The 10,455-nt window shown below is 51.3% G+C and overlaps 1 protein-coding gene and 1 pseudogene across 2 annotated transcripts; one reads left to right on the plus strand and one right to left on the minus strand.

Annotated features, from left to right (window-relative positions):
• Window positions 1-1,183: 1,183 nt before the first annotated feature.
• HDAC6 (histone deacetylase 6) lies at window positions 1,184-10,455 on the minus strand. 2 transcript variants are annotated; one of them, XM_021678912.1, is made up of 11 exons: window positions 10,356-10,455; window positions 9,118-9,240; window positions 8,898-9,026; window positions 8,662-8,750; window positions 6,582-6,666; window positions 6,441-6,481; window positions 5,661-5,757; window positions 5,418-5,515; window positions 4,143-4,247; window positions 3,956-4,024; window positions 1,184-1,282 (listed from the first exon to the last, which is right to left on the minus strand). In XM_021678912.1, the coding sequence occupies exons 2-11, from the start codon at window positions 9,208-9,210 to the stop codon at window positions 1,222-1,224; spliced, it is 867 nt and encodes a 288-aa protein (XP_021534587.1). In that variant the 5' UTR covers window positions 9,211-9,240; window positions 10,356-10,455; the 3' UTR covers window positions 1,184-1,221. The 2 variants fall into 2 exon arrangements, with proteins under 2 accessions (XP_021534587.1, XP_021534593.1); XM_021678918.1 differs by lacking the exons at window positions 1,184-1,282; window positions 3,956-4,024; window positions 4,143-4,247; window positions 5,418-5,515; window positions 5,661-5,757 and having other exon boundaries at window positions 6,437-6,481; window positions 10,356-10,414.
• On the plus strand, window positions 4,468-4,564 carry LOC123323508 (annotated as a pseudogene).

Below are 10,455 nucleotides of genomic sequence, written 5' to 3' on the forward strand. Positions count from 1 at the left end.
TAGTAAGTTAACCAGTAGAGGAAGAGAAATGCACAGTAGAACATAAAGATGATCATCGGGGGAAGAAAGGAATAAAGAAAATATCTGAAGAAAGCCTACCCCATGACAGCCTCCGGAGCCAGTGGAAGAACGAACACCCAAGGAAACTAAGTTTATAAAGCAAACAGTGGGAGGCATTTTTGTTTGAAAGATTTATTTATTTTTATTTTAGAGAGAGAAGGGCAGAGGGAGAGGGAGAGAGAGAATCTCAAGCAGGCTCCACGCCCAGCACGGAGCCCGAGGAGCCTGACATGGGGCTCCATCTCACGACCCTGAGATCATGACCTGAGCTGAAATCAAGAGTCTGATGCTTAACTGACTGAGCCACCCAAGCACCCCAGCAGGAAGTTTTAAAATAAGTTCCACTGATTTCCAATGAAAGAATGGTGGACTGACAGCACAGGTTCACCTCCTTGCTCTTCCACAGTCCCAGTCAAAAGATAGTAAGAGGAAGTTTAAACAAGTATCATCCCGGAAAGACGGAGAATGGAAGAAAGGATGTCAGACAATTAGAGACTTCAACAAATCTCTGGGAAATAGTCTTTGAGGCTCCAGGGGCCCCACGGGGCCCTCTCTCAATCTGAGCGGATCAGGGAGGGCCCCCAAGATGACCTGAGGTTTCCCTTCTGAGAAATCAAGGGCAGATCCAGGTCAATGCACACAAAATCAATTCTGAATAGCCAATTCACTGAACGACCCATTCACTAGATTTCCTTGTTTCTTTTAACCACTTAGCTTTGGTTTACCTGTTTTTTGTCATCTTTGTAGTAGTATTTTAAGGCCTGATCTATTTGTCTCCACCCAGGACCCTGCTGATGGAATTAAGAGCCCGAGGGATGGAGAGCTAGGAGATTGAAGGGCATGGATAAATGCTTTTTTCCCCCCAATTATACATTCTTATTCATGAGAAAGAATGCATTGAATATATTCACAATTCTTCATATCCGTGCATATTGTCAATACCATATCCACCAAAGAACACAGCGATAGCCTCCAATGCATTTATTAAAAGAAAAAGAATGATTCATGACATCAGGGAATTCTTGTTAGTTTGCTTAGAGATAACACTATGGTTATGTTTCTTTCTTTTTTTTTTTTTTAATTTAGAATATATCCTCTATGTTTTAGTGAGATGTTCAAGAATATTTACAAAAAAAGTGATACGGTAATCTGGGATTAACTTCAAAATATTACAGAAGGATGGCAGTGAGAGCAGGTCCAGATGAAACTAGATTGGCCACCACTTGAGTTGATAAATGTTGAAGCATTCAAGAAGCCAGAAATGAACAAAATAACACAGGAGGAATAGATTAATAAAGATAAAAACAGAAAAAATAATGAAGGATAAAAAAATAAACACTAGGGGCACCTGGGTGGCGCAGTCGTTCGAGCATCTGACTCCTGATTTTGGCTCAGGTCATGATCTCAGCTCAGGTCATGATCTCAGGGTCATGGGATCGAGCCCCACGTGGGGCTCCGGGCTCAGCATGGAGTCTGCTTGAGTCTCTCTCCCCACTTCCCCTCTCACTCTCTCTCTCTCTCAAAATAAATAAATAAATCTTTTTTTTTTTAAAGATTTTATTTATTTGACAGAGAGAGACACAGCAAGAGAGGGAACACAAGCAGGGGGAGTGGGAGAGAGAGAAGCAGGCTTCCCGCGGAGCAGGGAGCCCGATGCGGGCCTCGATCCCAGGACCCCGGGATCATCACCTGAGCCGAAGGCAGACGCTTAACGACTGAGCCACCCAGGCGCCCCTCTCAAAATAAATAAATAAATCTAAAAATAATAATAATAATAAACAGCAGAACAGTGGAGATGGCCAAAAAAGCCAAAAGCTAGATTTGAAAAAATAAGTCAAACTGACCAATGTTTGCAGAGGTGGAGGGTAAAAAAAAAAAAAAGAGATGCCATCTCAAGAAGAGACCCCCTTTTAGCTGGCGTTTGACAGAACCCCATCTAATGCATGTCATCTCAACATGACAGGGTGAGACCTGTCAGTGGGTATTTCCTGCCCCCATCCCAGGGAAACACCTCTCAGGAAACACTCCCGTGCACCACATGGCAGAGTTGGCCCAAGAAAGCCATGTGCAACAGCACTGTACCCTTCCATATGGATGCCAAACAAGAGCTGCTAGGGGGCGTAGAAACAGAGGAAGAAAGTGCTTTTGGAGATGAAAAGAATGGCTAAATACATAAATCAACAGAAGGGCTTCAAGGTAATAGCTGAGGAAATCTCCCAGGACACAGAGCAAAAGGGAGAAGAAAACACGAGAGAATACAACCCAAGAGACCAGGCAGAATACAGTAGAATACAGTGGAAGAAAGCATCAAAGGCCATTAAGAAGAAAGCGTCCAAGGGCTTAAGAAAGGCCTGAGTCTTCAGAGGTAAAACATCTACCCACCGCTAAGCAGAATGAAGGGGCCAGGGTGAAAGTTCAGAACACCAGGGACAGAAAGAAGAAACTAAAACCTTTGGAGAGGGAAACGGATTACTCAGAAAGGAATACAAAGCAGACATCTGTCAGCAACGTTGAATGCTGGAAAAGAACAAAGCCATGTCTACAGAACAGCCAACCTAGATTAAATAATGGGCCGCGGGAACTCAGGATCTATGGCGGACAAGGGGATTCTATGCAGTTGGTTTGGCAGAAGACTGGATCAAACAACTACTTAGTGTCCCTACTGACAAGGACTTGCTCAATCACTTTCTGCAGGAAGGGGAAGCTGGTACCACCTTTCTGGAGGGACATCTGGTATGTGCCACTAATGAATCATTGAACATTCTGTCAAAAACTACCAATGTACTGTATGTTGGCTAATTAAATTTAAATTAAAAAAAAATAGGGGCGCCTGGGTGGCTCAGTCGTTAGGTGTCTGCCTTCGGCTCAGGTGATGATCCGGGGGTCCTGGGATCGAGCCCCGCATCAGGCTCCCTGCTCAGCGGGGAGCCTGCTTCTCCCTCTCCCGCTCCCCCTGCTTGTGTTCCCTCTCTCGCTTTGTCTCTCTCTATCAAATAAATAAATAAAATCTTTAAAAAAAAAATAAAATCTTAAAAAAAAATAAAATAAAGCACGCTGATCCTCTGACCCAGCAATCCACTATTGGAAATCCATCCTATACATACATATGTTTTAAAACTACAGATTATAGAATATATAAAATTATATATTTTCACCGTAGAACTGTCTGTTCTAGCAAAAACTAGAAATCACCATCAGTGTCCCAGGGCTAAATGACCAGAGCTACAGCCATATAGTGGGACACTGAACAGCCCTTACAAAGACCGGGGTGTCTTTTTTAGAGGCACTAACATGGAGAGGTGTCCACGACATGCTGTTAAATGCAAAAAGCAAGCTGCCAAAGAGCATAGAGAGGACTGTCCCATTAGGCAGTGTGTTAGTGTTAACACTGAATATTCATACACCTAAAGGAAAAACTCTGTCAGAATATAACCTAAACTATCAATAAGCTATTTGGAGGTGACAGGAATTACAGGAGACTCACGGCTTTAGACATTTCCGTATTGTCCAATTTTTTTTTAAACAAACACTTGGCAGTTGTACTAATCAGAAAAATAAAGTAGTAATTTGAAGTTCACTCCAGCTCCAAGGTCAACTGGTGAACAAGATCTCCAAGTACCTGTGGGCTCAAATCTCATCTCTCCCACTTCTCTGTGTGACCTTGTGTAAGCCTCGGTTCCCCCATCTCTAAAATGGGGAACCCAAGAGACCCTGCCTTGGAGTGAAATTAAGCGACAATGCAGACGAGCAGGGAACAGCACAGAACCAGGTTCCGAGGTGGGCCCAGTGAATATGAATGCCTTCCCTTCCTTTCCGGGGCCCCGTCTGGTTGGGCCTGTAAGGGCGGGGGGTGGCAGCTGGGAGTCTAGCATCGAAGGCAGCCCTTGGAGCATACCTGGGGTCCTGGTCAAAGGTAAACTGTGTACCGTGACCATGGTGCACATCCCAGTCCACGATGAGCACCCTGTGAGGAGGACAGAGGGGGGTACTATAGAAAAGGCGCACCTAGGGGGGAAGGACCCAGGCCAGGACACCCTACCCTGTGCCACCCGCATCACACCCCCCTGCAGGTTGCTGCTGACCTCTGAATGGCATGCTTCTTTTGAGCGTAGCGGGCAGCCACGGCCACGTGGTTGAACATGCAATATCCATCCATAAGACTGTGCTGGGCATGGTGTCCAGGAGGCCTGGGCAGGACAGGGGAGGCCACAGATTGGGGAGGGGGGTCCTCCTCTACAGAGGCAGACTCTCCCCTGCTCTCCAATTCTAGACCACCAACGCTCCCAGTGCCGATGTCTGCCAATCGGCCAGTAACTGAGTGACGGGGGCCCCTGGACCTCCACCCCCAGTCTACTGCTCTCTACCCAAAGGAAACCTGATAATGTTCATTAAAGTTATCAATGCATAGGGCTCACTTTGGCAGCACATATACTAAGATTGGAAACAGAGATTAGCATGGCCCCTGCAGAAGGGCGACACGCAAGTGAAGCCGTTCCATGTTTTTGTCACTATGTGGTCCATACGAAACCAACAGAATGCCATACGTTAACTATACCGGAACTGAAATTAAAAAAGCAAATAAATAAAGTAAAAATTATCAACACATACACCCTCACCCTCACACCCATCCTGTTCCTGGAGACTTAGCCCACAGCCCATATAACAAAAAGGGTGAAATTACAATGTTTCTAAATGGATAACGGTATTTACTGTGACAGGTTTTGGAAGCGGCCAAAGACTGAGGGCAACCAAAATGCCCAGCGCAAGGGGGCCGGCTAACTTCCCGTGCATTCGCACAGCGGCGTTCCACGCGGGTCTATAGCATACACTGTTCGAGAAAAGCTTGCCAAGATGTAGAAGTGAAAAATGCACGTGTTCAGTGCTACCACCATTTGTGGCTACAAAAAAGGGGAGGGAGGAGAAAGGCCGTATCTTCCGCAGTTCACCAGTTCCGGGATGCCAACAATGCTTAGAGGTACGGTGAGTTCACATGCCAACGATGAAGCAGAGAATGCTGCTAAATGAATTCTAAGACGCCACTGTTTGTCAGATGAATCCGGATCTCAAGACAATCAAATACGGATCTTAGCATCAATGAAATATAGATCCTAGCATCGATGAAATACGGCATTTACTCCATGAATAGGCACAGAAGGTTTCAGGGAACACACGTACAGTGACTACCTCCAGGAGAGGAAGCAGGTCTCTGGGGGATGGGGTGGGAGACTTTTTTGGTACTCCCTTTTGTACTTTTTGACTCTTGAACCCTGTGAATATACCACCCATAGCAATACATTTTACATTTGAGGGGAGGAATCTTTTTAAATACAAAGAAAACAAATGCTGGTGGGTCCTACCTGATGATGGCCATGCCATTCCGGATCTCGTTCCCCAGGACCGCATCCACCAGCCTGAGGACAGAGCCCGAGGCCAGGCAGGCACAGGTATATGAGTTCTGAAGAGACAGTGGGGAGCCAGAGAGGGAGTAAGGGAGAGAGTAGCCTGCCCACTCCGCTACTCCTCCCCAGGATGTGGTGGGCGTGGGGATGGGGAACCCCGGGATTGCCACCACCCTCTGCTCTCACAGTTGTTATCCATACCGGATGCAGGTAAACTGAGTCATAGGTGTCTGCTAGGATGCGGAGCTCTCCTTCATTCATGTACTGGGTCGTCTCCATCAGATCAATGTATTCTAGGCTGGGGACACAGACAGGAGATTCAAGGGCCTGCCTCCCTCCTGGGCCTGAGTCAGGGCCCTGTCCCTTCCCCATCTGAACCCTGGTCAAGTCAGGCTCCCTCAACTGTCAATCTGGGGGGACAGCTGGGATATAGGACATATTCCCTGCTTCTTCCCTAGCCAGCCTCATTTCCAGGAATGTCCCTTGTCCTGTGCTCTCGCCACAATAAATCCTACCCCCAGGCTGTTGGCTGCACTGCTGTGGCTGTCTGTACAGCTCTCCTCTTCATCTGACTCACTCTTTCTCAGCTCAGATCACCCCTCTGCCAAGCTAGCTTTCCTTGAATCACATCAACCCGGGGCCCTCACTCTGGGTTCCTGCAGCCCCACGGGGGGGACCTCTGATCACTCTGTACACACACCCACCGTCTGTTTACATACTAGATTGTCATAACAATAGCCCCTCGGGGGTTAAGACATGGTGGGCACCATTCTAAGCACCCACCGCATCTCAAACCCTCCTGAGAAACTTCTGTTTGTTTGCTAGCTCCCGTGTGATAGGCAAGGACTCTCAGATTCGGAGAGGCTCAGCAACTTGCCCAAGGCGACAGGGCCCATGATATCCCTTCCCAAAGAGTCTGGCCTGCCCTGGTTGGCCCGGGGCAGCCTCCTCCCCACCTCTACAAGGCTCAGAAGCCTTCACCTGTGAACCAACATCAGCTCCTCCTTTTCAGCAAACCGAGCCTGGGGAGACACAAGGAATAAAGGGCTCAGGCACTGGCCGCACCCAGGCTCCACCAGCTCCTGCCCACCACCCACCCAGGGTGTCAGCTGAAGGACTCACCTGGAAGGACACGCAGCGGTCCAGAAGGCCCTCCTGGATCAGCTGTTCCTTGATGGCATGGAGCCGCTCAGGGCCTTCAGGGAAGCTGGGTTGACAAGACATCCAGACACACACACATGCACGTGCACACGCACACACACACACGGATATGGGTGAGCGGCTCCTCTGCTCTACATCTTGCCCATCCCCCCTTCCACAGCTGGTCACGTCAGAGACTTTGGAGCCAACCCTGGCGCCTGCTTGGCTCTGTTCTCGCAATACATCGAGAGCCTGCCCTCTCCTTGTCACCCCCCCCTGCTGCCACCAGAACCTCCTGCCCGCGCTCCTGCCCTCAGCTCCTCACTGGCTTCCCTGCTTCCGCCCTTGCTCCCCCAACAGCCCCTTCCTCCACACAGCATTGGCTAAAACCCAAATCAGATCACGTCACTCCTCTACTTAGAACCGCCTTGCGGCTCCCATGTCGCACAGAGGCAAAGCCCAAGTCCTCCGCCTGTTCTGGAAGGCCAGGAACCACCGGCCCCACCGCTTCTCAGACGCCGCCTCCCAGTGCTCTCCCCTCACTCACCCTGCTTCTTCCGCCCTGGCCTCTCCTTGTTCCTTCATCCAACCGAGTACTTTTCAGGTAGTTCCTCTCCCTGCCTAGAACACTCTTCATCCAGGTGTCTCCGTGGCTCACTCCCTCACCTTCCTTCCGATCCCTGCTCAAAGATCGGCGAGGCCTTCCCTGACCATTTTCTGCCACTCTCCCTCCCGCGTCGGTGTCTCTCAATAGCACCTCTCTTGCTAAAGCACTCTATCATTTTACTTTTTGGCTCACTGGCTGTCTTCCCCGTCTAAAATGCAATCTCCGCAAAGGCAGGGGTTCTGTTTGTTTTGTCTATTGCAGTGGCCTTAGCACCTCGGGAGATGGTAGACATGTATACGATAATGAAGTCTTTTGCCATCACGAGCCTTCTGTTGGGATAGGGGACAGACACACGTAAGTGCGATCACGAACAAATGGTGACACGGACTAGGAATGTCTCAGAGAGCAGTTGTGGGGGAAGGGGAGTGGCCAGAGCCCTCTCTGAGAAAGTCTCCTTGAGATGTGAACATCAACTGCGAGGGGAGGAGGTGGAAACGAGTCTCTGGAAAAGGGGAGCGGCCAGGGTAAAGACCCGAGCTGGCCGAGCACCTGGCCTGGTGGAAGAACAGCAGGGGGACCCGTCTGGGTGAAATGACGTGAAGCGAGTGATTGGCCCATGAAGTCACCAAGGTGCCGGGCCACCAGATCACGTGGTACCTTAGAGGCCAGAATGAAGAATGTGGACTTTACCTTGAGGGCAATGGTGTGCCCTTGAAGGATTTTTAAGAAAGAGAACACGACCATAACTAATGTAATGCTGTAGGTCAACTATATTTCAGTTGAAAGCTAACTTAAGAAAAAGAAGAGAACGTCATCTCGTACCTTTTTTTTTTTTTGGCTGCCGTGTGGAGGACAGACAGCGGGGTGAGGGTAGAGGCAGGGGGGCCAGGGAGGAGGCCTCCGCAAGGCCAGGTGAGTGATGGTGGTGGCGGCAGCGGAGGCGGTGAGGGGAGGTCAGGTACTGAACACATTTCCAACATGGAGCCAAAAGAATTTGCTGATGGATTACAACATGTGTGAGCAAATGGGAGGTATAATTCTTCCAGGTCTGCATGAATGTCCTTCTTCAAGGAAGCCTTCTGCGAACCCCGGATGCTAGTCTAGGGTCCTCTATCAAACACTCTTGAATCCCCCAGTCTGAAGTCATCCTTCATTAACCACTTCCCACTGCTGTTGGCTGTTTAAAGATTTGCTCTCCTACTCGACTATCGGCTCCTTGAGAAGGGACCCTGTCTGTCCGGTCTGACATGTCTGTATCACCAACTCCCAGAACACAGTGCATACTCAGTAAGTGTTGGCCAAATGAAAAGAATCTTTTCAAGCCTAAGCCTCACCTCTCGAAATCATCTGCTTCCAGTCTCTAGGCTAGCAGAAGAATGGCTTCATTCTCGCTAATGGGCTCTAAGAGTGTTTATTTGTGCGGTCAGGGGGACAGCCTGGAGGACGCAGCCTCACCTGTCATCCCAGAGGCAGTGGAATTCATTTAGCTGCTCATCGAACACCAAGCCAGTGCCAGACAGTGTCTTGGCCTCAAGGTTCACATCCTGCAGGGGAAAAAAAAAAAAGGAGGGGAGACACCGATCCGGTTAGGGCCTGAGTCAGAAGGCACGCACCACACTGTCCAGGAGGGAGAACCACAGGGTTCTGATTGTCACAGAAGGCTAAACCCATTGAGGCCAGGCCACTCTCACCAGCTCTTTCAGGCCCACGACTAGGTCTTGCTCTGCTGCTTGGCTGAGCTTCTTCATTCTGCCTTTCTTCTTTAGCTCTGCTAGACTAGGGCTGGAGTGGAGTAAGGCACCCTTCTTAACACCTCGCTTCTGCCAAACAGAGAGAAGGGTCAGATTCCAGCGCACGGCCCACTGCTCCTTTCCACCCCCCACCCCCATCAGGGCAGGTCTGGGGCCTCACCGAGGTGACGCTGGAGTCGTGGGGGGGCGAATGGGGGTTATGCCTACTCCTTCGCTGCCTGGTTGTGGTGGAATCCTGGCCGGTGGAGGTCATGGTCGGGGAGACTTCACCCCTGACGCGGTTCTGGGGGGTGGGGTGGAGGTGACTACGAACCGGCTGAAGTGCCCTGAGGACCCCACCACCGCAGACCCTTCCCAGGCCCCGCCCCCCACACAGTCTCCATCCCTTCTTCTATCCTACTCCCCACCGCCTTCCAAACTCCGCCCCTTTCAAGGCCCTCTCCTTCCACTGGGGTGTCCATTCCACCTGGTCCCGCCCATCCCACTAGACTCCACCCCTTTAACACTATTCTTTCCCCTCGAAATGTCTTGCCCTTTCGCGGAGCAATAAACCCCCGGGCTCAGTCCGTCCTAGGGCCGGCCCTCTCTAGCTGATCACCGCCCTTTCCGCTTCCCCAAGTCCCATTCCTAGACTCCTTCATTCCTCCAAGCCTCGCTAAGACCCCACCCCTTCATAAATCTGCCCCCTCCAGCTAATCTCCCAGGATAATCACCCACCCTTTCACTCAGCCAGACCCAGACCCAGCTCCGGCCCCGACTCCACCCTTAACGATCCACTTAACTCCACCCCTTATCGGGCCGGCCCGGCACCTTCCACTTGGCCAGATCCCGCCCCTAACGTTTCAACGGGCCCCGCTCCTCGGGGGACTGCCCCCTTCCTTCCACCAGATCCCACCTCCTGCTCAAACCCTACCCTCAAGCTCCACCAAACCCCTTCAGTCAGTTTCGGGCCGCCTCCCGCCAGTCCCCTCCCCCTTCCCACCCCCGCAGTCGACACCGACCAATCCCCTCAGCGCCACTCACTGGGCGCAGCCCTTTTCTCAAACTCCGCCCAAGGCTCACGCCGCCAAATTTCTGGCGACCTGCCGGACGGCGGGTCCTTGAAGCCCTCTTTTTCATTGGGCCGGTCTCTCTACTGCCCGCCCCGATCTCGCCCACACCGTGTGTCGTGGCACAGGGCCACGCCCCTTGCGCAGGCCACACCTCCCGCGGACTCACAAGCGCCGTCAGCGCGTCAGCACGTCAGCGCGTCAGTGCGACGCTGGCCGTCCTGCGCCTGCGTGAAGTGCGCGCCGGCGGTTCGAGGCAGTGCTCAGGCTCAAGCTCGCCCCTCCCCCAACCACCGTCGCTGTTGTCCTGGCTGCCGTGGCCGCTGTCCCTCCGTCCTTGTCCAGTCACCTTGGGAGTCCTCCGGACCCGCGCCAGTTGTGTCGCACGAGGACTCAAGAGAGCAAGCGAGGGAATTAGGAAGGGGCGTCTCCTCTCCTCCCGGCGGCTT

This window comes from Neomonachus schauinslandi, chromosome X (genome assembly GCF_002201575.2).
Source record: "Neomonachus schauinslandi chromosome X, ASM220157v2, whole genome shotgun sequence".
NCBI classification, from domain to species: domain Eukaryota; kingdom Metazoa; phylum Chordata; class Mammalia; order Carnivora; family Phocidae; genus Neomonachus; species Neomonachus schauinslandi.